Consider the following 27,997-nt stretch of genomic DNA (forward strand, 5'->3'; position numbering starts at 1 on the left):
TATGAGTCTATATTGCGGACCCGTAGCCCTCCATATGCCACCATATGGTGCCTCTATGAAGCATTGTATTCCCCAATAGAAAAAGAAGTGCATGTCACTTCTTCAGCCGTTTTGGAGCAGTTTTTTATAGACTCTATTGAAAAACAGCTCCAAAAATGGCAGTTAAAAACGCGACTTTGATTAAAAAACGTCTGAAAATCAGGAGCTGTTTTCCCTTGAAAATAGATCCGTATTTTCAGACGTTTTTGATTTTGTGTGTGCACATACCCTTAGTGGTTGCATGGCGTGCTCTTTTAGTATATGTTCACAGGTGGCATACATCTCAATGAGGTTTTAAGAAATCCATGCACATGCTGCAGAAACAACCCCATTTAGATGTATGGAACCAATTTTCAGTCGCAGAAATTTCTGCAATAAATCTGCCATGTGTGAAAATACCCAAAGGGCACATTCAGACGTGGCGGAATTGCTGTTGAATTCCGCTGCGGACAGTCCGCAGTGGAAATCTGAAGCAGGCGTTTTTTACATTGGTTTCTATACATCATTAGGAAACTTAGTTCAGACGTTGTGGAATATAACTGTGCGGAATTTAGGCTGCGGTGCAGAATTTTATCTCCGCAGCATTCACATTTTGTTGCAGAGAAGCAGCTGCATTTCACTGCAGATTTCAGCCTTTACAATGCAAAAACTGAAATCTGTGGCAAGTCCGCTGTGATATCCGCAACGTCTGAATTACCTGTCAAATCTGCAAATGTTGGTGCAGATTCGTTGCCGCGAATCTGCACCAACATTTGCAGGGGAAAAATTCTGCCACGTCTGAAAGTGCCCTTATACAGCTATGGGTGGGGTAATTTTCTTCCTACTCTCATGTCAGTAAGGGCATGACCAGACGTGACGGAGTTCTGCATACACTGTCCGCATCAATGCTGCACAGAATCTGCGTGCGGCTCTGCCTAAAATGGGCATTAAATTGATGCGGACTAGCCGTTGCGTATTGAGGTGAAAGTACTTTCCCTTCTCTCTATCAGTGATCCTGGAAGGCTGGTATCAGAAAAACAAAAGCAATAATAACTCCAAAAGCAATAATAATTACTCTCTCCAAATTATTTTAAAACAATAATATAAAGGGGTTTTCCGGTCTTTAAAAATTGTATGCAAATAGTTTAACTGCAGTAAGATTAGTCACTTAGTAATATAATATCTGTAAGCCAGTCCCGCATGCAGTCGCATGACCACGCTCCTGGTGTTTACCTCCTGCTTGTGTGACACCGAACACGCGGTTATCTCTCCTGTCCCCCTCTGTGTAGTACAGGACGTCACACATCACATATCTCTTATATCCACTGCTCTCTGCTATATCCTCTTCCTATAGGTCTCTCACGGGATTGTGTTTCACATGCTGGGCAGAAGATAGTATGAGGATGAGTACAAGCAGGAGCAGTTGTACAGAGAGTACATGGAGTACAGCAGGGTCAGTCATGTGACAAAGAGTCGTATCGTTATCAAAGAAGGCTGTGCAACTAGTCTTCCTGTCCCCGCTATAAAAATCTCAGAATCAGCATGACGGGGGACCGGAATGTATATTAGCGAGTGTACTCACATACTGCAGTGAGTACACTGCTACTAATTTTTGGTCCCTGCATAACCCCTTTAAGCGGTTAAACCTGTTTCAAAAGAAGCATCAATACTTTTGTGCCCTAGTGGTGCCACGAACTTGTGTCATAGTATAAGTGAAGCGTGGCACTAGTGTAAAGGATCTGCCAGGTACTACGTCTGTGTATACTCCCGGGATTAATCAGTCGACACCTGAGGCCAGACCTCTTAGACTGACACCGGCTCCCACCAACCAGGGTGGCAGGCTCAGGAGTGGGAGAGCCTATCGCGGCCTGGTCAGTCGGAGTTAGCTCCGCCCCCTGTACATTTATACCTGCCGTGTTCTCTTCCTCAGTGCTTGTTATTCTTCTTGGATTCCTGGCCCCACTGCTGCCTTGCTCCAGCCTGCTTCTGCCGTGCTTCTGCCTTGCTTCAGTTCCGCTTATCCTGCTTCGCTTTGCCCGTGGCTTGCTTCCTGCTCCGTGCTCTCGTTGGTATACTCCACTACATCCTGATCCTGACTGACTCATTCACCGCTCCGTTTCCTCGCGGCGTTCCGTGGGCTACTGCCCCTTCCCTTGCGTCTTCCCTGTTTGTACTCCCTTGCACTTAGACAGCATAGGGACCGCCGCCAAGTTTTACCCCGTCGCCTAGGGCGGGTCGTTGCAAGTAGGCAGGGACAGGGCGGTGGGTAGATTAGGGCTCACTTGTTCCCTTCACCTCCTTCCTGCCATTACAACTAGAGTCAAAAACATATCACTGTCAATTTACCCTGGGGTAAGAGCCACGTGACTTGATAATATATAAAATACACTTTGCCCTTTTAATATCCAGGGTGGCTTAACACCACTTTGGTGTGGCAATAAATGTGTCACGGTCCAGGAGATTCCAGCCACAATCTTCTACAATGAAGAAACCATACTGTAACATTAAATATACGAAGCACACAGACTTTACAAAATTTATGAAAATTGGAGTAGTTGTCAATTGCAACCAATCATGTTGCTGCTTTCATTAGCCATAGGGCCTCTGAAAAATGGAATAATAGAGGTCTAATCGGATTGGTTACCATAAGCAACTACTCCACTTTTCTTTACACCAGTTCTGATACATCTTCCACACAGTGTAGTAGCTGATTTAGATTTATTCTAGGAGTTTTCCCTTAATAAGCCCTTTTGCACACGACCGAGTGCCACTCGGCCGTTTTTCACAGCATCCGAATGGCACTCGATAGTCTTCACAGACCCATTCACTTTAGTGGGTGAATCGAGTCTGTGAATACAGACTTGACTCTCCAATCCATGGAAAGATAGAACATGTCCTATCTTTCTTCGGATCACGGACGGAACTTGGGCGGCACACACATTAGGGCTTAGACTGGATAAAGATCAATCAGATTGTGAAGAGTCTTTTTCCCATGCTAGCCCGTAATCACAATTTTGCTGAGCTCAAATCTCCCAGCATTCCTTTTTGGATTTAAAAATTTTTCTGCATTTAAGCTAAAATGGAAATATGGAGAGCAATGGAGCGGCTTGACTGGGGGAGAAGGAAGCAGGATCATGAAATAGCTTAGTTAGGGATATGTGATATGGGGTCTGCAATATTATTTTAGGTCACTAGGTGGGGATAGGTGCATGGCCCGGATGGGGGTTATAAAAAGAGGAGTTAAGGAGATGGTACCTCACTTGGCGTCAGCAGAGAGAAGTTCTCGCCCACCCGCCAGGTAGTGGTATGGGGGGGTTTTTGTTTGTCATAGCAGTTTTACTGGAGAGAAGGGGTCCTTGGAGGCAAAAAATGTAATTGTCAGGTGCAAGAAAATGGGCCGTGCATCTGAATTTATAGTGAAATACAACGAATGGAGTTCATGGGGGAAGGAGCCCCCAGGAATAGTTGGATAAGTTGTAATCAGTGCCCTTAGGCCAGGTTTGGACGGCTAGGGGTAAGGAGTTTTTACCTCACTTGGAAAGTGGGGGTCAAAATGGAGACTGCCTCTAAGGATCGTTTTTCATCATAAAGTGGAGAAGATAGAATAGGGTAAAAAGTTTTAGGATGTTTTGAACATTTGCATAACAATGTATACCTGTCATATATACTGTATTATTATGTCAATTTTATTAAAATTATTTATGAGAATATTTGTTTAATAAATATGGCCGCTATGGCCTTTCACCATAACAGTATCAGCATTGTGAGAAACTAGACATGGACCGCACAATCCACAGTATATACTTTGATCTGAGCCGCTAGGCATAATTTAGAAACATGAACATGAGGTTCTTTGTAAACATTTTGATCAAACTGTATAAGCCCACTTGCCACTTCACGGCGACCTCTTTAACTGGTTGCCGACACAGGACGAGTATGCTCGTCCTGAGCGGCGAGCACTTTGCGCATTAGGACGAGCATACTCGTCCTGTGTGACAGCCGTCCCTGCGCGCGTCTGTGGGCGCGATCGAGAGCGGGGCAACGGCTGTAATACACAGCCACGGCCCCGCTCTGACAGCGGAGAGGAGATAAACATCTTCTCTCCGCTGTTAACCCTTTGAACGCCGCGATGAAAGCTGATCGCGGCGTTCAAAGAGAGGGGACTGCACATTGATCGCGTCACAGAAAATAACTGTGACGCGATCAAAGCCCACAACTCGTATGGCCAGACAGTCCAGAGTCCATTGAAGGACCCCAGGGCTGTCTGAACATATTTCCTGTTGTTAGGTATGCCCTAACAACTGCCTGTGTACAATCAGTACACAGGCTAATGTACTGGCATATAGATCTATGCCAGTACATTACAGTTACAAAATCAAAATCAAAATGATAAATCCCTTTATGGGATTAAAAAAAAAAGTTAAATGAATGTAAAAAAAAAATAATGGTAAATAAATAAATAAAAAGTAAATAAAATACACAGAAACACACATTTTTTATAATAAAAAAACTTTTTAAAATATAAGTCCCAAAACATGAAATAATATAGACATATTTGGTATCGCCACGACCGTAACAACCTGTACAACAAATGTATGACATTATTTATGATGATCGGTGTGTGGTGTAAAAAAAAAAATATTAAAACTGCTGCGCAACTGCTTTTTTTCTGCATTTTAATCTAATTAAAAATGTATAGAAATTAAACGATAATGTATTTGTACCAAAAAATGGTACGTACATAAAGTACAACTTGTCCCGCAAAAAACAAAGTCTCATACAACTACGTCGTACAAAAAATAAAAGCGTTATGAGCGTCGGGATGCAAAGAGGGAAATGTAAAAAAAATTGCTCTGTCCTCAAGGCCAAAATTGGCCGTGTCCTTAAGGGGTTAAAGTGGGTCCCTACTCTAGCGGTTGCAGCACCGCATGGCGGCTACCGCCACCGCAGCACCGCTCCTGCAGAGGGAGCAACCCAGGGGCCCAAAAGCACCCATGCCTTCAGACCGTGCCAAGCCTCCTTGGCTCTGGGCCACGTCCCACCACAAGTGCAGCACTACAGCAACAGACACCACCATACAGCACCACAACATGTGAACAGATGGAATGAGCTCACCTTGCCATGCGCCCCCAGTGGCCAACTGAGAGCGCAGTCTGGAGGCTTGGCACGGTCTGTTAGCATGGGTGCTTTTGGACCACTGGGTTGCTCCCTCTGCAGGAGCGGTGCTGCGGTGGCGGGGGCCGCCATGCGGTGCTGCAGCCGATAGAGTAGGGACCCACTTAAGAGGTCGCCGTGAAGTGGCATGTGGGCTTATACAGTTTGATCAAAATGTTTACAAAGAACCTCATGTTCATGTTTCTAAATTATGCCTAGCGGCTCAGATCAACGTATATATTGTGGATTGTGCGGTCCATGTCTAGTTTCTCACAATGCTGTCACCATAACAGTAGTCGAATTTTTATTTTGAATGGGAAAGGTGGGGTCATGGTTGAGCCGGGTGTCAATCTTCTGTCCTTAAAGTCAGGCAAACTGTGCTACTCTGTGCCGCTTATGTTTCTGTGCGTGCTGACTTGTTGGTCTCCGTCCATAGTGATGCTCCATCCATAGTGAAGTCACCACTGTGGCTAGCGATTTGTGATCATGTCGTCGCTATAAATCGCACGTCAGTGAATACAGGGAAACAAAGGAGTGACAGGGGACTTACAAGACCATTGGTGGGGGACTTGAATGGCATGTTTGTCATTATTTTAGAAACCCAGAAAACCTCTTTAAGCCAGAAGGGAATGCTGGGAGATTTGAGTTTAGCAGATTTCTAATTACAAGTCAGTATGAGAATGGAATTGGTAAAATATAATTAAAACATTGTACTGTATGTGAAAGGTTACTACTATTATACCTAGTACACAATCCAAAGGAAGGGGCTTCACTCTGATATAGTAGAAAAAGCCCAAAATTGAATCACCCAACATACAGGCAACGTTTCACCTTCCCATTGAAGGCATTGTCAAGTGGTTAAAAAAAATAATTTCAAAGGTGTACATAGCCATTAAGGCTGGGTTCACACGACCACATTAACGTCCGTAATGGACGGACGTATTTCGGCCGGAAGTCCCGGACCGAACTCAGTGCAGGGAGCCGGGCTCCTAGCATCATAGTTATGTACGATGCTAGGAGTCCCTGCCTCTCTGCAGGACAACTGTCCCATACTGTAATCATGTTTTCAGTATGGGACAGTAGTTCCACGGAGAGGCAGGGACTCCTAGCATCGTACATAACTATGATGCTAGGAGCCCGGCTCCCTGCACGGAGTTCGGTCCGGGACTTCCGGCCGAAATACATCCGTCCATTACGGACGTTAATGTGGTCGTGTGAATCCAGCCTAAGACTGCAGGTAAAACTACAGCATTATCTTAAATTATTAAAGTGTAGCTAAACGTTCGACAAACTTCTGACATGTCATAGTGACGTGTCAGAAGTTGGGTTGGTGGGGGTCCGAGCACTGAGACCCCCACCAATCGCTAGAACGAAGCAGCTGAAGCGTTCGTGTGAGCGCTCAGCTGCTTTGTTTCTGTTCGGGTTTTTCCGGAAAGCCGATGTATCGGTGTACGGGCTCAAAGACTTTCTATTGAGTCCGTACACCGATACATTTATTTCCGTAAAAAGCCGAACAGACACGAAGCTGCCTTTTATAATCACTATAGAACGAGTGATTGAATAAAAGAAAAAGCTCAGTTTAGTAATGTTCGCATGATCCACAATATAATCTGGTAATTGATTTAGACTATTGTTCCATTCCTTAGCCTATCCTGAAATTGGTATAAAGGAGCATTAGTATTGGTATTAAGAAACACTAAACATAAAGTCAGCTGCTAATATAAATGAGATTTATGGGAAGAGCTGCTACTCTCTGTAACGTCTATGAACGCGGTCCGTTGTTCTAACTTACCCCTCGACTACCACGACCATGGACATCCTGCTGCTGTGCTGCGTCGTCCCCCTGTGAGGCGCCAGCACTCACTGCCGGATATCAAAACTCGGAGGGTGCGCGCGCGCTCGTGCCCGCTCTTAAAGGACCAGGGCGCGCGCATGAAATCATCATCAACTCACATGATTTCCTGGACTATAAGAAGGCCCCCGCCCTTCTGATCCTCGCCTGAGCGTTGTTGTTGTTTCCCAAAGTCTGTTGTTTCCCAAAGTCTGTCTTGCAAATGGTCTCCTAAGTGTCTTCCAGCTTCCCAGTGTTCCCCGTACCTGTATCCTGTTTCCCGTGCTATCCAGTACTATCCTGATTCACTGCCGTGCTGAACTGTTGCCGTGCTGTGCTGCATTTCCACACCTGCTCTGCTACTCCACGCCTGACGTCTACCTGCCGCCTGGTCCCATCCGAGCCTGCCTTGCTACTGTCTACATTGACTCAGTTAACCTTTCTGGAATATTGACTCTGTACCATACCTGTTTGGCCAGCTGCCATCCCGCTACATGGTACGGCCCAGTGGGTCCGCACCCCGCATCGTGACAGTACGCTCAGGCCATGGACCCCGCTGGTCAATTTAATGGCATGTCACCCTCCCAAGCCATGCAGGTGGACCTACAGGACCTCCGAGCAAGACAGGATCAACTTCTTGTGGCAGTGGACTCCATGGCGCAGCAGCTGGGGCGCTAGCTGCTTCCCTTCCTGCTTCTATGCAAGTTCCTCCCACTGACCCTCCTGCTACACCTCTTGGCGGTTCCGGTTCGGATCCTCGGTTCTCGCTGCCATTACCTTCTCAGTTCCATGGAGACGCAAGTTAATGTAGGGGATTTCTGAACCAAAGCTATATCCATTTTTCCCTGCACGCCCGAGCATTTCCGTCAGACGGAACCAAGATCGCCTTAATCGTGTCTCTACTTGCTGGCAAGACCCTGGCATGGGCAAATCCAATCTGGGAACGTCAGGGACCTGAGACTCAAGACTTCCAGAGGTTTGTGCGGTAGTTCCGTACTGTTTTTGAGGAGCCAGGATGAGTCTCATCGGCAGCCACTGCTATCTTCAACCTGTGCCAAGAGGACACCTCTATGGGCGAATACACCATCCAGTTCCGGACCCTGGCAGCAGAGCTGTCCTGGAACAATGAGGCCTTGGTAGCATCCTTCTGGCATGGCCTATCGTCCGAGATCAAGGACGAACTTGCTGCTCGAGATCTACCACCTGCCTTGGACGACCTGATTCTGCTGGCTACCCGGGTGGATATAAGACTCAGGGAGAGATCTCATGAGCTTCGACAGAAGAGACGGCTTCCTAGATTGTCGCCCAACTTCCAGCAACCCCTCTTGCCATCCTCTACTGCCTTACCCGAGGTTCTGATGCAGGTGGATCGCCTAAAATTGTCTGTACAAGAGAAACAGCGCAGACGCACCTCTGGACTCTGTCTGTATTGCAGTCTCACTGGCCACCTCGTGCGTCTGTGTCCACAAAAGCCAAAAAAAACAACGCCTAGGTTTGGTTGTAGAGACAACCCTGGGCGCCACTGCATTTAATCGTGAACTCTCCTCCAAACTGTTTATTCCCGTGACCATCATTGTTGGCGAGAAACACCATCTGGCCTCTGCTTACCTGGACTCTGGCTCTGCAGCTAATTTCATCTGTTAAGACCTTGTGGATCTTCTCCAGTTGCCCACTGTCCGTCTGGAAAGGCTGTTGATTGTCGCCTCGGTAGATGGACTGCCATTGCCTGACCCAGTGTTGAGACATCAAGTGGGAGCTCTTCACACTGAGCTCATCTCCCTGTCTGTCCTGCCCAAGGCCGTCTGCTGGGTTTGCCTGGGTCCGTTTGCACACCCCAGTCCTGGATTGGAACTCTGGAGAGGTTCCCCAGTGGGGCCCCAAGTGTCTCGACCGCTGTCTGGGTCATATCCAGCCACTGCAGCCTCCTCTGCTTCAGTCATTGGCAGGGTTGCCTTCTTGTTCCTCTATGTTCTCTGATGTCTTCAATAAAAGGGAAGCGGAGACCTTGCCGCCACATCGAGCATACGATTGTCCGATCGACTTGGTTCCTGATTAATCTCCTCCTCGCAGTAGAGTATGCCCTCTCTCCCTGCGATACTCAGTCTATGTTGACCTACATCAAGGAGAATCTGGAGAGGGGCTTCATTCATGAGTCCTCATCCCCGGCTGGAGCTGGGTTCTTCTTTGTCAAGAAGAAGGATGGATCCCTCCCACCCTGCATTGACTACCGGGGCCTCAATCGGATCACGGTGAAGAGCAGGTACCCATTGCCTTTGATTTCTGAACTGTTTGATCGCATACGGGGGCCAATTTTTTTTTCTAAACTGGACTATGAGTGGAAGACCGCATTTAGTACACGTGATGGGCACTATGAATACCTAGTTATGCCCTTCGGCTTGTGTAATGCCCCCGCGGTGTTTCAAGAATTTGTCAGTGACATTTTTCGTGATCTCCTCTATGTCTGTGTTGTGGTGTATTTCGATGACATTTTGATTTTTTCCCCAGATCCGGTAACTCATCAGAGTCATTTCCGCCAGGTGTTGCTTCGTTTAAGGGAGAATCATCTTTATGCCAAGCTGGACAAGTGCATGTTTGAAAAAAGATCTCTTTCCTTCCTGGGTTATATCATCTCCGATCAGGGCCTCAAGATGGACCCTGAGAAGGTAAAAGCCGTCCTGGAGTGGCCACGCCCCCAAGGCTTAAGGGCCATACAATGCTTCCTGGGATTCACCAACTTCTACCGGCTGTTCATCCCCAACTTCTCGTCATTGACAGCTCCCATCTCTACCCTCACAAAAAAGGGTATGAATGCCAAAATGTGGACTCCGGAGGCAGAAGCCGCATTTGAGACCTTAAAAAAAGCCTTTACGTCAGCCTCTATTCTTCCCCATCCTGATATGTCCCTACAGCTTTCTTTAGATGTGGACTCTTCCTCTGTTGGTGCAGGTGCACTGTTGTTCCAGAGAGGTTCTAAAGGCAAAACTTTGGTATGTGGCTACTATTCAAAACGGTTTTCTTCCACAGAGCTCAACTACTCGATTGGGGATCGGGAGTTACTGGCCATCAAGCCAGCTCTGCAGGAGTGGTGTCATCTACTGGAGGGCGCAGTCCATCCTATCTTGGTCTTCACGGATCACAAGAATCTGACCTATTTACAGACGGCTCAACAGTTGAACCCTCGTCAAGCCAGGTGGTCGTTGTTCTTTGCTCGGTTCCGGTTCGAACTCCACTACCGACCTGCCGACAAGAATGTGAGGGTCGATGTAATGACGGGGGTGGGGAGACAGACAAGTGAGCCCTAATCTACCCGCCACTCAGTCCCTGCCTACTTGCAACGACCCGCCCTAGGCGACGGGGTACAACTCGGCGACGGTCCCTACGCTCAATAAGTGCACGACAGACAAACAGACAAGGGTACACAGAGCTAGGGGGAGAAGGGGCAGTTGCCCACGGCAACACCGTGAGCAACAAGAGAAGTGAACAAGCCGAGTCAAACCAGGAGAGTACGAGGTGCCAAACGCAGAGCAGGAGAGTAGTGAACAAACCAGGGTCAGTATGAAGCAGGGTCAAATAGTTCAGAAGCTGCAGCAGGGCCAGGAAACCAAACGAGAAGAAATCACAAGCAAGGAGGAACAGGAAAGGCAGGTATAAATAGACAGAGGGTGGGAGCTAGCTCCGTCTGGCCAGGCTGTGATAGGTTCTCCCACTCCTAAGCCTGCCACCCTGAGTGGTGGAAGATGGAGTCAGTCTCACAGACATAGAAGCAGGTGCAGACTGATTATCTATGGGCGTTAACCCCGAAGCTGTGCCTGGCAGATCCTTTACAGTCGATGTCTTGTCTAAGTCATTTGAAACAGAGGACACTGTGGAATCCCCACAGAATATTATCGACCCTTCCTGCATCTATTCTGTTAACCCTCTGCAGGTTAGTGACATTCCTCCAGGATGAACTTTTGTACGTCTGGCTGACAGAGGTAGAATCCTTCGCTGGGGTCACAGTTCCAAGCTGGCAGGTCACACGGGTACCCGTAAGACCCGAGACCTAATCGCCCGTCAGTTCTGGTGGCCCACGCTGCCCAAAGACGTCATGGACCTTGTCTCCTCCTGTACGATGTGTGAAGCAAACAAAATTGGCCACTCCAGACCAGCTGGTCTGCTCCAACCACTGCCTGTGCCCGGTGCCCCCTGGTGGCATGTTGCTATGGACTTTGTCACAGATCTGCCTCTCTCTGCGGGTTGCAGTGTGATCTGGGTGGTGGTGGACCGATTCTCTAAAAAGGCTCAATTTGTTCCTCTGACTGGTCTGCCTTCTGCTGCTCAACTGGCTGACCTCTTCATACAACACATCTTCCGTCTGCACGGCTTGCCTCTGCATATTGTCTCGGATCGAGGGGTCCAGTTCACCTTGAGGTTTTGGAGAGCTCTCTGCGGCCTCCTCTATGTAAAGTTGGACTTCTCTTCGGCCTATCATCCCCAGTCCAATGGGCAAGTCGAGAGGATTAACCAAATTATGGAGAACTATCTACGTCACTTTGTTTCCAGGCGACATGATGACTGGGTGCAGCTGCTCCCATGGGCAGTATTCTCCTATAATAACCATACTAGTGAGTCCACCACCTCCAGCCCGTTCTTCATAGTCTACTGCCAACATCCTCGAATACCTCTTCCCGTCCCTACTATGTCCCAGGTGCCTGCAGCTGACACGACCTTATGCAAGTATGGCAACAGACCCGATCTTCTATTCTGCTGGCAGTTGACCGCATGAAGAAAAAAGCAGATACTAGAAGACGGGATCCTCCTCAGTTTCTTCCAGGTACGAAGGTCTGGTTTTCCTCAAATCATATCCGGCTGAGGGTGCCATCCTGCAAATTTGCTCCCAGGTTTCTCTGACCCTTCGAGATCCTGCTATAAATGAACCTGGTCTCTTACAAACTGCGGCTGCCTCCTACCTTCAATATCCCTAACTCCTTCCATGTCTCCTTGCTGAAGATCGTGGTCCTGAACTGCTATTGGATTTGGAGGGGATTCGGTCCAGAAGAGAGGTCTTGGGAGCCAGAGGAGAACAACAATGCCGCTGTCCTCATGAGGAAGTTTCTCTCCCGCTCTGGTCCCAAGAAGAGAGGGCGTAATAGGGGGGATACTGTAACGTCTATAGCCGCGGTCCGTCGTTCTAACCTACCCCTCGACGACCGCGGCCATGGACATCCTGCTGCTGTGCTGCGTCGTCCCGCTGTGAGGCGCAGGCACTTACTTCCGGGTATTGAGACTGTCTCTCGGAGGGTGTGCGCGTGCTCGTGCCCGCTCTTAAAGGGCCAGCGCGCGCGCATGAAATCATCGTCAACTCACATGATTTCCTGGACTATAAGAAGGTCCCCGCCTTTCTGATCCTCGCCTGAGCATTGTTGTTGTTTTCAAAAGTCTGTATTGCAAATGGTATACTAAGTGTCTTCCAGCTTCCCAGTGGTCCCCGTACCTGTATCCTGTTTCCTGTTTCCCGTGCTATCCAGTACTATCCTTATCCACTGCCGTGCTGAAATGTTGCCATGCTGTGCTGCATTTCCACGCCTGATCTGCTACTCCACGCATGAAGTCTACATGCCACCTGGTCCCAGCCGAGCCTGCCTTGCTACTGTCGACATTGCCTCAGGTAACCTTTCTGGACTATTGACTCTGTACCATACCAGTTTGGCCAGCTGCCATCCCGCTACGCGGTACGGCCCAGTGTGTCCACACCCCGCATCGTGACACTCTCATTTACACGTGTGTGTGTATATATATATATATATATATATATATATATATATATGTGTTTGTGTAGTGATTACGGGGACAGACACTTTTCTAGACCTCCTGTCACTAATCCCATTGGGCTATAACATATTTAATATAAATATCTATAATTGTATATAATTGTGATTGAGGTAGTTTATAGTTAAACAAGACCATCTTAGGCCTCACGCACATGACCATGTACAATGTGGTATGCAAATACAAGCCTTATACCTTTTATGTGCATACAATTTTTATATGACCCTTAATCAGCTTCAATATATTGTGATAACCCTTCAGGGTCTCCAGTAAACCAGGGGTACCAGGATACTATGAGAGAATAGAAATGATCTAAGTAGTCCTGCACTGTGTCTATAGCAGAAATAACCCTACTAAGTTAATACACAGTATTCAGCTATCATGCATCCCTATGACTGGCTTTCATAGTACTTTGGCTTAAAACTGGTCAGGCCCATTTCTCCCCATTGTATCAAAACAACTTTAAAGGAAAACGAATGACTAAACCAGAATAATTTAAATATGATTTAAGATGAAAGCGCTTAAAGGCAGCTCAAGTAAAAAAGAAGACTGAAATACGAATCACCCAAAGAGACAGGCAAAATATCATACTATAAAAACAACAATTGTAGAGTTTCGCCTATTTATCACAGCCTCAAAGCTGAAAATCTAGATGAACACCGGAGTGCTTTCATTTTTTATTAAAGAAATACCAGAGATTTCATAGAAATAAATACAAAGAAATGATTCCAAGACTGAATGGAGGAATTAATGACCATGGGGTCGAAATCACATATTCACCTTTCATCATCAGTTTACAGTTTACATATACTAGGTAAACTGGACCCACTGTCACCGAAGATGTCAGTCCCACGGACCTGACAGATTCAGGTCTCAGCGCAAGATACAGCTATTCTGTATACAGGATACAAAGCAGCTGTATCTCAAAAAGTAAAAATAATTTTTAATAAATAAAAAGTAGTTACAAAGTTGCACCAATCACACTGATACACTTTAAATTTTTTTTAAATTTTTTTTTTCAAAGGTGTACAAATCCTGAATACTACTTGTTTGATAACAACTAATAATGACATTAACCAATATACAGCAGAAAATTAAAGACATTTTAATCAAATAAAGCTTAATCATTGTATAATGAAAGCTTCGATATACTTTGTTTTAACTACTTGCCATTTTCAAGATCTCTGTTTGCAGTTAGTGAATGAGAACTTTTTTTTTTTTTTTTTTAAGATTCTTTTTACATCCAAAGGTTGAAATCCCATGTAGACCTTATACTTCTCACCAGTGAGAGTTTTTTTTTGTTGTTTTTTTTAAATAATAGTATCTAGTCTGGGCAGTTCTCAGTTAGTCTCATCTCCAGGTTAATACATTTTACATAATGTAGGGCTCATATAAATGGCAAAGACCTCTGCACAGCTCCATACAAAACCAAGACACAATACGGCCATGGGCATGAGGCCTTACTTTGAAACACTGTAGCAAACTGTCAGCCAATGCTGCTGTGCTTCCTATGGGGTAAGCAAGCAGACATTTTGATAATGGAGAGGAGTTGAATTACAAAGTATATTAGGAAGTTGCAGAACTTTACATTAAACCGGAAAACTCCTTTAAATTGATTTGCAATATGATTATATGATGTATAATTTGCAAAACAAACACTACCCAGTTAGCAGCAATTCGCTTTCTGGCAGCTTTCAGGACACACCAGCTGCATTTTCTTTCATACTAGTAGAATAGAGGACTTGGTGGGAGACGTCAGATCACCAGTATGAAGCCGATCACTTGCTGCTTCTGGCACATTTTAATGTTGTATACCAACAGGTGGAGGATACCACTCAGCTGCCAGCTCTATGAAGGGCTTCTGTTAATTTGCACTTTTAGTTTTCACCTCTTCCATGAAAAGCCAGCTAAATAGAGATGTTTATAGCGCAAAGGAAGAGCTTTGCAGTGGCAGGAAAACAAGTTGTCATGATGATATAGACTGCAATTCTGCAACTATACAACCAAGTTCAGACTGGCCTACCAGAGGATCGATCAATAGATCTAGAATCTGTAGCTAATGTTTAACATGGCCAAGTGACACAAATCATATGAGGTCCAGTAGTGGACAACCCATCTATAGCTGACTTTCTGCTGAGTATTATGAACTTTATTAGTTATGGCTTGTGTTTGCAATGACAATAGCAGAATTCTCAAGTTTTCCAGTATGACCCTGGAACCACATCCTCTCATCTGACTGAAACACATTTTTTTAAGTGCTCCTAAAATAATGCGTGCACCATTGTCATGTATTGATTTAAAAAAGTAACTGTCGTTTCAACAAACTTTGCATAAATCAATAGTACACGTGAAGATAAGAAATTTTGTAATATGTCTTATTACGGAAAAATGCCTCTTATTAGCCAGTTCTTCCCCCTGCCTTGATCATTAATTTTCAATTCACTGCTAGAATCCATCTTGAGAGAAGCAGGGATGATACAGACTATCAGTTTCACTGGGGGATCAGGATATAGCTGCTGCCCATAGCTGTCTATGGAGAAAGGAGGAGGAGCACCTGGAGAGAGAGCTGCATAAACACACAGAGACGTTGCTTCTTCTAGTAAGTGTTGTACATCAGCCCCAATGGTATATACATGGATAGTAGGGCTTATATACAGGGATGCTGAGGGGGGGGGGGGGATTAAATACAGTGTTTATAGGGTAATATACTGGGATGATGGAGGTTATATACGGTGATGATGGCAGATATATACAGGGATAATGTTCATTCCTGTATATAACCGCCATCATCCCTGTATATAACCAATATCATCCCTGTATATACCAGCCATCATCCCCGTATATAACCACTATCATCCCTGTATATACCAGCCATCATCCCCATATATAATCCCCATCATCCCTGTTTATTACCCCATCAATACTGTGGGACAGTCAGACTCGCCAATCACAGCAGACCAGCAGCAGACAAGTACTCAATCAGTGACAGTCATTCGAATCCTATGGCAGATCAGATTTATCACTAATTCTTGATTTTGTAATGTGTCTGTAAACATTTTGGTCTGTCCGGGATTTTTAGCTGAGTTGTCCAGAAATTACTGTAGTTGAGATTGTCAACCCTGCACCCCAGTGCTGGATTCACAGTAACACTGCTCCTTACTGCTGAATAATGTTCTTCATGCTGCTAATGTAGAGGCAGAGGTAGGGGAGCAGGATGTATGGAATACTTTATATCAGCACAGTCTACACCAACTCTGAATCTAAATTCAGTGACAACTTACAATTAGATATGGAGCCTACAGAGGGAAATACTGCGGAAAAATGCAGAATACATGTTATATAATGATCAAAAATAGTTATTACTCCAGTACACCCACATGACGGCTGATTCCGAAAAATCACCTGAACAGGTATGCTTTAAGTGTAACTCAATGCTCTCCCTTAGGGTATGGTCATACAGGCATGTTGCAGGTGTATTTTATGCCTCGTAATATACCCTAAAATACGCCTAGAAACAGCTCCCATAAACCAGACGATTTTTGAGACAGATTTGCACTTCTCTTTTACAATGCGCATTTTTACGCCATGTTTTTTCAAACAGCAGGGTAAGGGTATTTTCACACAGACTTTTTTCGGATGTATTTCGGGACATAAAATGGTTTCCTTACACTCTAAACTATGCCTCGAAAATGCCTGCAAACAGTTTCCCATTGTTTTCAATGGTTAAAAGCTGGGTAGTGCATACAGGGTGTAATTTTATGCTGCTATTTAAAAAAATACGGCGTAAAAACCAAATGCATGTTTCTTCTTGAGGCATTTTTGAGGCAAATTTTGACGATTTCTCATGGCCAAAAATGGTTTAAAGAAACACTTCAAAAGCATTTCTGCCTCAAAAATGCATGGTTTATGGGAGCTGTTTCTAGGTGTATTTTTGGGCGTATTACAAGGCGTAAAACACGCCTGTAATATGCCCATGTGAACATGCTCTTAACATAGGCCCTATGCAGACAGTCTGTGATTACGGGCGCGGCCAGCCGCGGACAGTCACTCGCATTTGCAGGCCGTGCTCCCATTATAAAGTATGGGAGCACGGTCTGTAAAATAAAAAAATAGGGCATGTCCTATTTTTTACGGAAGCTTTCTACGGTCCGGACACCTTCTCTTAAATATAAGCGATGAGCTATATGAAATGAATGAAAACGTATTTTTATCCGCAATTACGGACCGTATGCCCTACCCAACTTTTAACCATTTAAAACAATAGGAAGCTGGTTTCATGCGTTTTCAAGGCGTATTTTGGAGGCGACCATTTTACGCTCCGAAATACACCTGAAAAACTCAGTGTGAACATACCCTCATAGTTCTGTTCGTGCTGTAATGTAAATCATCTCTCCATTCAGTGACTTCCTGATACTGTGCCTGTGCTTATACACAGCAGCCAGTCTGAACACACAGACCTGCAGTATAAATTCAATGATGAAACAAGGGGTGAGTTTCAGACTACTTCAGACTTAAGGCTTATTTACATGGTCAGTTTCCAACGCTAACGAGCACACATAACCGCGTCTTAGTGACTGAACGACTAGCGATCGTACAAATAATCAGTTATGTGCTTTTGGTATATAAACATGAGTTGTTTGATTGATAGTAGGTATGTGATATTGTTAAAGGGGTTGTCTACTGCCAGACACTGATTAGCTATCCACCTCATTGGTCATCAGTATATGATCTGTGGGGGTCCGACACCCGGACCCCGCACCGATCAGCTGCTCTTGTGGCCACACATATAGGCACATATACATAGAGAGACATAAACACACACAGAAACACATATACAAGCATAAACAGCAGATATATTCTTCACTAGGCTTCTTACCTCCTCCCTTTCTGGACAGGCTTCTTGCAGGTGCGGGCTATGAGCGGAGCTTCCTCCTCCAAGTGTGTAACAAGGAGCAGATAATAGAGCTGATTAAAGAGCCTGCGAAGTGGCGCCTCCTACATGTAGGGAGGGTGCAGCGCCTTGTGCACTCGCACAGGTTGCACACCCCTGAGGCCGGCCCTGCTGATGACCTATCCGGTGGATAGGTCATGAGTTGTCTGGTAGTGGACAACCCCTTTAAATATCCAACTATACTGGGTGAGACCCAGTAATTGTCACCTCCAAAAATGTGCGACAATCAATACTTTTAAATCAAATCCTGCATCTAAAATATTGTATTTCTACAAATTGATATCATTAAAATATTATCTTATATGAAATAAAGTTGAAGCCTCCTTAAAGATTATAATAGGAAACTGATCCAACAAAAATAGCTAAGTGAAACGGAGGGAAGCTGATGGTTCAGTGACATGTCAGAAGAGATTTAAAAGTGCATACAACATTGAATCTAATATATGCCACAGATCGCCACAGCTCCAGCTCTTCTAACCATCAGCGATCAACAGTTATCACCGAGGCAAACATTTTCGATAGTATAGTACTTTGCAAGGCCGATTAAAGACATATGTTCACCCAGTTCAGCCTATTCTGCAATGATGATCCAGAGGAAGTCCAAACCCCCATGAGGCAAAAGTAAATTTCCCTCATCTTAGGGAAAAACTTCTTCCCGACTCGAATATGGAAATCAGAATAAACCTCTGGATCCACGACCCATCTACAGCAATCTAGTAAACATAACTTGTAATATTTTTACACTCAAGAAAGGAATCCAGGCCGCTTTTGAACTCTTTCAGTGAATTCACCATGACAACTTCCTATGGCTGACTGTTCCATAGTCTCACCGCTCTTACAGTAAAGATTTCCCATTTTTGTCGGACTGAATTTTTTTTTCCCTCTAGATGTAGAGGATGCCCCTTTGTTATAGTTAGGGTATGTGCACACACAAAATAAAAAAACGTTTGAAAATACGGAGCTGTTTACAGCTTCTGATTTTCAGAAGTTTTTTAATCAAAGTCGCGTTTTTTGCTGCGTTTTTAATGGCCATTTTTGGAGCTGTTTTTCTATAGCGTCTATGACGGCACTTCTTTTACGCGTCCCGTCAGAACAGAACACCGTTGAAATCAATGGACAGATGTCTGGTGGCGTTCTGCTTCCGATTTTTCAGCCGTTTTTCAGGACGTTTACGGCCCAAAAAACGGCTGAAAACACTCCGTGTGAACATACCCTCACAGTCTTGGGTATAAATAGATCATGAGCGAGATCTCTGTATTCACCTTTGATGTATTTATACATAGTTATTAGGTCACCTGTCAGCCATTTATTTTTTTAAATTCAATTTTGAAAATATTTCTGGGTACTGTAGTCCACTCACTACATTTATTACTTTAGTTGCCCGCCTTTGAACCGGCTCAAGCTCTACTATGTCTTTCTTGTGCATTGGTGCCCAAAACTGTACACAATATTCCATGTGTGGTCTTACTAGAGAGTTATACACTTGTAAAACTATGTAATCGTCATGTACATCTATGCCCCTTTTGATTCACCCCATGATCTTATTTGCCTTGGACAGCAGCTGCCTGATTGTTGGCTAGCTGGTACAATATACTGCGATACTAGTGTATTGCAGTATATTGTCATTTTTACAGGCTTCTACTAAGCCCTGCCACAGGCAGGGCTGTAAAGAGACAAAGTGAATGCAGTCCAGGGGGCCTTCATTAGGCCCCTGGGCTGCCATGACAACAGTCACCACCCCCCGATCTCATTGCGGGAATACATTGTATTTATAGCTCAAAGAGATAAATAGGTCTCAAAGTTTTGTATGCTGGTTGGGCAATTCTCCTGGAGGACATGCGATCAGCAGATAGTGCCAGGGGAACAATATCAAAAGCGTGTGATTTCAGTGCCTGCTGCCCTCTAGAGCTGCCCAGCTGGACACAGCAGGAAAAGCCCATTGTATCATCTTAACATGCCCTAAAAACCATGAAAGGGGTTTTCTTACTCAGAAAACGCTATTACTGCAGCTAGGGTTTATGTTAGATGAAGTTATTCTGTTTATGCATATTAATATGGTTTTAGTAGATTCAGGATACAGATTACCAGCCAGATGCCTTTCTTGGGATTTATAAGTAAATATGAATCTTTGATGTTTCTTTTAACAGAAATCTTCAGCTGTCTACAAACTACCAGCATCACTTCTGAAAAGGTTCTATGAAGACGATTCATATGATGGTTTTGTTGGACTCATGGGCAGAAGAAACTCTGGTAATTTAAAATGGAGTTTATTTATCCATTTATTACATTTCCCATCACTTATAGCACTTATATAGCACCAACAGGTACCACAGCACTGTACACAGATTGAAATCACTCATATCAGTCAGAGGCGTAGCTAGGTTCTCCTGCACCCTGGGCAAAGATTCAGATTGGCGCCCCCCCCCCAACTTCTTTCCCGACATCTCCTACCCCCTCTCCGTGTTTGTTTGCTCTACCGTGTTTGTTTGTTTTTCACCATTTTTCTATGTAACTCGAGCATAAAATAATTTGTACATTTTACAAGCGATATAGAAGAGGCTGGACGCAGCTGCAGGCTTAAGGGAAGCCGACATGACCGTCCTGGTAGGGAAAGGGTTAATGTTACGAGGTCAGGGAAAGTTGAAGGAGCTGAAGGAGGGACGGGGAGGAGTTAAGGGGGGCGGGGGGGCCGTTACTGCGCTTCCCGCTGTTTCTCGGCATTGAGCCGGAAGCAGCGGGAGGAGTAACACACATTAAGCAAAGCTCCCCGTTGCCCGGTGTTTTAGTAATGGCAGAGGCCCTGATTTTAGAGCGGCTGCGCGCCGCTGCTGTGCACCACGGTCCCGGATGGCTGGAGGAGACCGTGGCTGCATTAACGCGGATCCCGGACGCCGTTTCGCCACGTCGGGCACGGCGTTCGGGGTCTGTTGTAAGGGACAGGCTCCCCTCCCCCGGCCCCCCTACGAGCATGGCTATGGCGGCGGGGGGGGAGTCGGCAACAACCGCTCCTGCGCTGGGCAGGCAGAGAGCGGTGGCAGGGGTGACGGAGATGCAGGCTGTGTCGACCCGTCCCTCTCGGCGGTCCCGACCTCCAGAGCGCCTGAGTCCGGAGGTAGTCCCGCGGACACGGCGTCGCAGAGGGAGCCCGATCCCGGACGCTGCAGGCCAGGCAGCTGGGAGGACCGCCCCTTCCCAGGCCCTGCGTCCTGGCAGGAATCCCAGGCTGCGACGGGGTCCGGCGGTAAGCAGGGAGTCGCAGGCTGGGCTCCCTGTCACCCCTCCCCCATCAGATGGAAGATGTCGAGAGCAAGGTACGGCCGCCCCGCATGGTGATGTTCCGGCCAGGGGGCAGGCTTCGTCAGGATCGTCTAGACGGACGACTAGATCTGCAGCGACGTCGAGGCAACAGGTCCGGTCGGAAGTCTGGGTCCCGGCGGTCGGGCGGCAGGTTGCCGGCCCATCGGTCAGCGCGTCCTCATCCCCTTTCCGAAGAGGTCGTTGGGAGGGACAGTCGTCGGCGAGAGAAGAACTGGAGGAAGGTGAACTGGACGTCTATCGTCGAGGTCAGGATGGTCCGGCTGACGGGAACACAGCGCCTGTGCAGCCCGGTGAGTGTATAACTCCATTATTGTCTTATCCAGCGATTTTTATGTCGGGTGTCGGCGGGGGGGCTGCTAGCATAGCATCGGGGGCCGGTAGTGGCGCGGGCGGACGCGACGGAGCGGGTTTGGCAGATTTAGTGGGTTGCTTACGGGAGCTGGTGGGGCGCCTGGATAGGGCCGCGGCGCCGGTAGTAACGGAAGTGTCCCCTGCGGTAGTTTGGGAAGGCCCCAGGGAAGTGGGATCGTTGCAGGCGCGTCCTGTGGTGGCGGTTAGAGAGGTGGTCGCGGTGTCGGTGCAGACTGAGGCACAGAAGGACGGCGATCGAGTGCGCATGGACGATCGTGCTCGGGGGGAGGTGTATGTTTGTTTTGAGGGTCCGTTGGGGGCGCATTTAAAGCAGGAGGTGCGTGATCGGATCTGGAAAGATGAATATGTTGAAATTTTTTCTCTCTTGCCGCTGGCTAAATTCAATTTGGATAAGAGCAAGCGGGATGAGAGTAAAAAGGACGAGGAGGAACGGCGGCGGTATAGGTTTATCCCGCAGACGTTCGTTAATTGGTCGCAGGCGTTCGCCATATTGGCTAGTGTGATAGGGAAAAAGGCGCCGAAAAATTGTTCGGCGTTATTTTGTTATTTTGATGCTATTGGGGAGGCTCATAGGGCGTATGGGGGTCAGGCGTGGCTGCGATATGATGAGCAATTCCGTCAGCGGAAGGCGGTTCGGCCGGCGATTCGGTGGGACCAGAAGGATATTGCTCTCTGGTTACGGGTTACGGCTCCGGTTAGGCAGCCCTTTCCCGGGAGCGGTGGCCAGGGAGGCCAGACTAGTCAGAGTGGACCAAGCGGCGGGGGAAAGGCGGGGTTTTGCTGGCAATTCAATGAAGGCCAGTGCAAGTTTGGGGCCACGTGCAAGTTCAAGCACGTGTGCTCCGAGTGTAATGGTGCATCACACGGGGCGGCAAAATGTCTGCGGAAAAAGAGGTCCGGGAACCAGCACGGGGCTGGTCAAGGGGGTGTCGCCGGTGAGGGTGGAAAGGATGGCCCCTTATCTAAATGAGTATCCGGATAGGGCGGCAGCTAAGTTGCTTTATGAAGGGTTTAGTGTTGGTTTTGTTATTCCTCCGCCTCCTTATGAGGTTCCGGTTACGCGGAGAAATTTAAAATCGGCTTACTTGCATGCGGAAGTCGTGTCGGAAAAGTTGTTAAAAGAAGTTTCGTTGGGGCGCATGTCGGGGCCATTTGTGGAGTCGCCGGTGAAAGATTTAGTTGTGTCCCCTTTGGGTATTGTCCCTAAACGCGAGCCCGGAAAGTTTCGTTTGATTCAACATTTATCGTATCCCAAAGGTTCGTCGGTAAATGACGGGATTGATCACGAGTTGTGTTCCGTAGTTTATACCTCATTCGATAAGGCGGTGGGGTTAGTGCGGGCTGCGGGTCCGGGGGCGCTGCTAGCAAAAACCGACATCGAGGCGGCGTTCAGGTTGTTGCCGGTCCATCCAGAAAGCCAACGGCTGTTGGGTTGTTTTTGGAATGGGGCCTTTTACGTGGATCGGTGCCTTCCGATGGGGTGTTCTCTTTCTTGTGCATACTTCGAGGCGTTTAGTAGCTTCGTGGAGTGGGTAACGAGGGGAGTATCCGGGGTCGATTCGTTGATCCATTACTTAGATGATTTTTTGTGCGTTGGCCCGGGGGGTTCGCCGGTTTGCGGTAACTTGCTTCATGCCCTGCAGAAGGTGGCGAGGGATTTTGGGATCCCTTTGGCGCCGGAAAAAACGGAGGGCCCGGTAGCGACGATTTCTTTCTTGGGAATCGAAATTGACTCGGTGGCAATGGAGTGTCGGCTCCCGGCGGATAAGTTGGGTGCTTTGAGGCTGGAGGTGCGACGGGCTTGTAGAAGGAAGAAAATGTCGCTGAGGGAGCTTCAGTCGCTGCTGGGGAAGTTGAATTTCGCCTGCCGGATTATGCCGATGGGGAGGGTGTTTGGTAGAAGGTTGGCGGCGGCAACGGCGGGAGTGCGGGCGCCGCATCATTTTGTGAGGCTCAAGGAGGAGCACCGAGCTGATCTTCAGGTTTGGGATGACTTCTTGGGCCAGTACAATGGTCGCTCGCTATGGATGGCCCCAGCGCAGGATACGAGTGATCTGAATATTTTCACGGATGCGGCTGGGGCGGGTGGCTTTGGAGCTTACGGGGGAGGTCCGTGGTGCGCAGGTCAATGGCCGGCTAGCTGGGTGTCCAGTGGATTGACGCGGAATCTGGCCCTGCTCGAGCTGTTTCCCATCGTGGTGGCGGCTACCATTTGGGGGGACAGGCTCAGGGATAAGAAGGTCCGTTTTTACTGCGACAACATGGGGGTGGTGCTTGCCATTAATAACATCACGGGTCCTCTCCTCCGGTAGTTCAATTGTTGCGACATTTAGTGTTGGTGTGTTTGTCGCTGAACGCGTGGGTGGTGGCGGTGCATGTCCCGGGTGTACGGAATTGTGTTGCTGATGCTCTTTCTCGCTCGCAGTGGGACCGGTTTCGGCAATTGGCCCCGGGAGCGGAACGTCTCGGTTTGGCGTGTCCGGATCATCTATGGGATCTGGTATCGGTCCCGTAGAGCAGCTGTTACAAAGGTCTTTGGCGCGCACGACGTGGAGGGCTTATGCTGCTTGTTGGAGGCAGTGGGAGGAGTGGGTAAGAGAGTTGGGTGATGTCAATACGGATAGAGACAGGTTGGTGGCACTTTTGTATTGGTTAGGGGATGCCTGGGAGGGGGGGTTTTCAGTAGCGAAGGTGAACCGGTTTATATCCGCGGTGGCGTTTGGGCTTAAGTTGCGGGGCTTGCGGGATGTATCGAAGGAATTTCTGGTATCGCAGGCTTTGAAGGGGTTGCGCAGAGGTAGGGTGGAGGCGGATAGTAGAAGGCCGGTGTCGTTTGCTTTGCTGGGCTTGTTGGGCGGTTCATTGGCATCGGTATGTCGTTCTTCAGATGAAATGGATTTGTTTCGGTTGGCTTTCTCGTTGGCGTTCTTCGGAGCATTTAGAGTAGGTGAGTTGGTGTCGCCAAGTACTAAACAGGCAGGGGGGCTGAGATCTGGGGAGGTGAGCCTTTTTGCAGATCGGTTGGAGGTATGGTTGCGTAGATCAAAAACTGACCAATTAGGGAAGGGAAAACTGATAGTTTTGTTCGCTCTCCCGGGGTCGGTCATGTGCCCAGTAGAGTGCATGCGGGGTTTTACAAAAAACAGGGGGTCTCCAGATTTGCCTTTGTTACGTCATGTGGACGGGTCGTTCTTGTCCAGGTTTCAGTTTGGAGCTGTTTTTAAAAAATGTTTGACGGCGGTTGGGGTTGCGGCAGGCTCATATTCATCTCATTCCTTCCGGATTGGCGCAGCAACGGAAGCAGGGCGCTGGGGGTTGGATGATGAGGGGGTGAGGCGTATTGGTCGTTGGGAGTCTAAAAGGTTTAAGTCCTATGTCCGCCCCCATATGTTGTAATTTTGTTGTTTATGCTTGCAAATGTTATATGGTGGTGCCTAACTGTGTTTTCCGTTTCAGATTCGCCTCCTTGTCTGGTGTGGTTGATGGGTCATTCGTACGTGCACTGGGGGGCTTTGAGGGCGGACGTCCGCCCGGATGGTCGCCAGTTGCGCATTCCGCGACAGGATGCGGTTGTGCATTGGCTGGGGTTTAGAGGTATGTCGTGGAACAGGGTGTTGGCGGAATTCCAGACATATGTGCGGCTTGATAGGGTTCCGGAGGTTTTAGTGTTGCACGTGGGTGGGAATGACTTAGGAGTCCGCCCTTTTCGTGAGTTGGTGCGGGATATCAAACATGATTTGTTGTGTTTGTGGGTATCTTATCCCAAGTTGGTGGTAGTGTGGTCGGACATAGTCCCAAGGAAGCATTGGCGGTTAGCTAGATCGGTGGAGAGAGTCAATAAGGCTCGGATAAAAGTTAACCGGGCGGTGTCCCGTTTTGTGGCAAAGAACGGGGGCATTTGCGTGAGGCATAGGGATTTGGAGTCAGGATTGGGGAATTTCTGGAGGAGTGACGGGGTTCATCTGACCGAGGTTGGCATTGATATTTGGAGCTTGGCTATAGCAGAAGGCATAGAAAGGGCGGTGGTGGTGTGGAGGAACTCACAGGCTTAAGGTGGTCAAGGCCTGTTTCGCGGTGGCGGGGGGAGTCCTTGAGGCCAGTCAGTACAAAATGGTGGGGGGGTCGCATCGGGGGTATGCGTCCCCCAAAAAAGGTACATGGTTGAAGACTTCATCGGGTGTTATCCCTTTGAAGTGGTCTTCTGGTAGAAGGTATGTCACTTGAAGGCTTCATCGGGTGTTATCCCTTTGAAGTGGACTTCTAGTGGTCGGTATATCACTTGAGGGCTTCATCGGGTGTTATCCCCTTGAAGTGGACTTCTAGTGGTTGGAGCCATCTGCAGAGGTGAACGGTGCTTCCGAGCTGGTTTACGGCTGGAGGTAATTAGTGGTTTGCAGATGGCTAATTCGGTGTGTTCTTGAAAGGAACATCTGAAGGGGCTTCAAGGACTTCCTCTGCTCGGGTTAATGTTAACGTTTAATTGTTATTTATGATTCTGACCCATGTTGGGTCATGTGAATTATTAGGAGGAATTCTCTGGTGGATTCCTAACTAGTTATCCGAATGTTTCGGATTTAAATTGTTTTTATAAAACTGTGAAATTAATAAATGGCTGCTGTGGCCATTTCACATCCAACCTCGGTGTCATGTGTCGTTACTAAATGGGGGTGGGGGATAGTATGGTTTAAGGTTAACACACGACTCTACCTAGGCAGGTCAAGAAGAGGCTGGACGCAGCTGCAGGCTTAAGGGAAGCCGACATGACCGTCCTGGTAGGGAAAGGGTTAATGTTACGAGGTCAGGGAAAGTTGAAGGAGCTGAAGGAGGGACGGGGAGGAGTTAAGGGGGGCGGGGGGGCCGTTACTGCGCTTCCCGCTGTTTCTCGGCATTGAGCCGGAAGCAGCGGGAGGAGTAACACACATTAAGCAAAGCTCCCACCCTCCCACCCTTGTTTTGTTACTCCTTAGGTCTTATGTACGTCTGTCTATGAGCGTTTTGTTTTATTTTGTGTGCTTATTTAACATGTTTTTCTTTTTTCCGGAGTAGGTTCTGTTGTCATGGCAGCTGGCGGGGGGAGTCCTTGAGGCCAGTCAGTACAAAATGGTGGGGGGGTCGCATCGGGGGTATGCGTCCCCCAAAAAAGGTACATGGTTGAAGACTTCATCGGGTGTTATCCCTTTGAAGTGGTCTTCTGGTAGAAGGTATGTCACTTGAAGGCTTCATCGGGTGTTATCCCTTTGAAGTGGACTTCTAGTGGTCGGTATATCACTTGAGGGCTTCATCGGGTGTTATCCCCTTGAAGTGGACTTCTAGTGGTTGGAGCCATCTGCAGAGGTGAACGGTGCTTCCGAGCTGGTTTACGGCTGGAGGTAATTAGTGGTTTGCAGATGGCTAATTCGGTGTGTTCTTGAAAGGAACATCTGAAGGGGCTTCAAGGACTTCCTCTGCTCGGGTTAATGTTAACGTTTAATTGTTATTTATGATTCTGACCCATGTTGGGTCATGTGAATTATTAGGAGGAATTCTCTGGTGGATTCCTAACTAGTTATCCGAATGTTTCGGATTTAAATTGTTTTTATAAAACTGTGAAATTAATAAACGGCTGCTGTGGCCATTTCACATCCAACCTCGGTGTCATGTGTCGTTACTAAATGGGGGTGGGGGATAGTATGGTTTAAGGTTAACACACGACTCTACCTAGGCAGGTCAAGTTATATAAGGGAGTTAACATAACAATAAATTAGAAGAAAATAAATTAAAGAGGCCACACACAGCCCCCTGTAGATAATCGAACACCCAGCTGCCTGTAGATAGTGCCATACACAGACCCTTTGTAGATAGCACCACACACAGCCCCCTGTCGATAGCGCCACACGCAGCCCCCTCTTGTATATAATATCACACAGTCCCCTGTAGGTAGCGCCACACACAGCTGCCTGTAGATAGTGCCACACACAGCCCCCCTTATAGTTAATGCCACACAGCCCCCTGTTATATATAGCGCCACACAGCCCCCCTGTTGTAGATAATGCCACATAGCCCCCCCCTTGTAAATAGCACCACACACAGCTCCCTTGTAGATAGTGCCCCACACAGCTCCCCTTTGTAGATAGTGCCACACACAGCCCCCGCTTGTAGATAGCGCCACACAGCCCCCCTTCTAGATAATGCCACACAGCCCACTTGTATATAGCGCCACACAGCCCCTCCTTGTAAATAGCACCACACTGACCCCCCTTGTAAAATAGCACCACACTGCCCCCAATTGTAAACAGCGCCACACAGTGCCCCCTTGTAAATAGTGCCAAACACAGCCCCCATTGTAGATAGCGCCACACACAGCCCCCCTTGTAAACAGCACCAACACAGCCCTCCTTGTAGATAGTGGCACACACAGCCCGCTGCCCCCCTTGTAGACAGCGGCACACTCTCCCCCCTTGTAAATAGCGCCACACTACCCCCTTGTAAATAGTGCCACACACAGCCCGCCACCCCCTTGTAAATACCGCCACACTCCCCACCCTTGTAAATAACACCACACTGTA

At 47.5% G+C, this 27,997-nt stretch overlaps 1 protein-coding gene across 1 annotated transcript in view; it reads left to right on the forward strand.

The window, feature by feature from the left end:
• TAC3 (tachykinin precursor 3) overlaps positions 1–27,997 on the forward strand; it is a 79,644-nt gene that overhangs the window by 34,903 nt on the left and 16,744 nt on the right. The window contains exon 3 of the mRNA XM_075850174.1: positions 19,910–20,012. Coding sequence (XP_075706289.1) covers positions 19,910–20,012 — 103 coding nt within the window. The remainder of the gene's footprint in view (positions 1–19,909; positions 20,013–27,997) is intronic.

Source organism: Rhinoderma darwinii, chromosome 2, assembly GCF_050947455.1.
Source record: "Rhinoderma darwinii isolate aRhiDar2 chromosome 2, aRhiDar2.hap1, whole genome shotgun sequence".
NCBI lineage: Eukaryota > Metazoa > Chordata > Amphibia > Anura > Rhinodermatidae > Rhinoderma > Rhinoderma darwinii.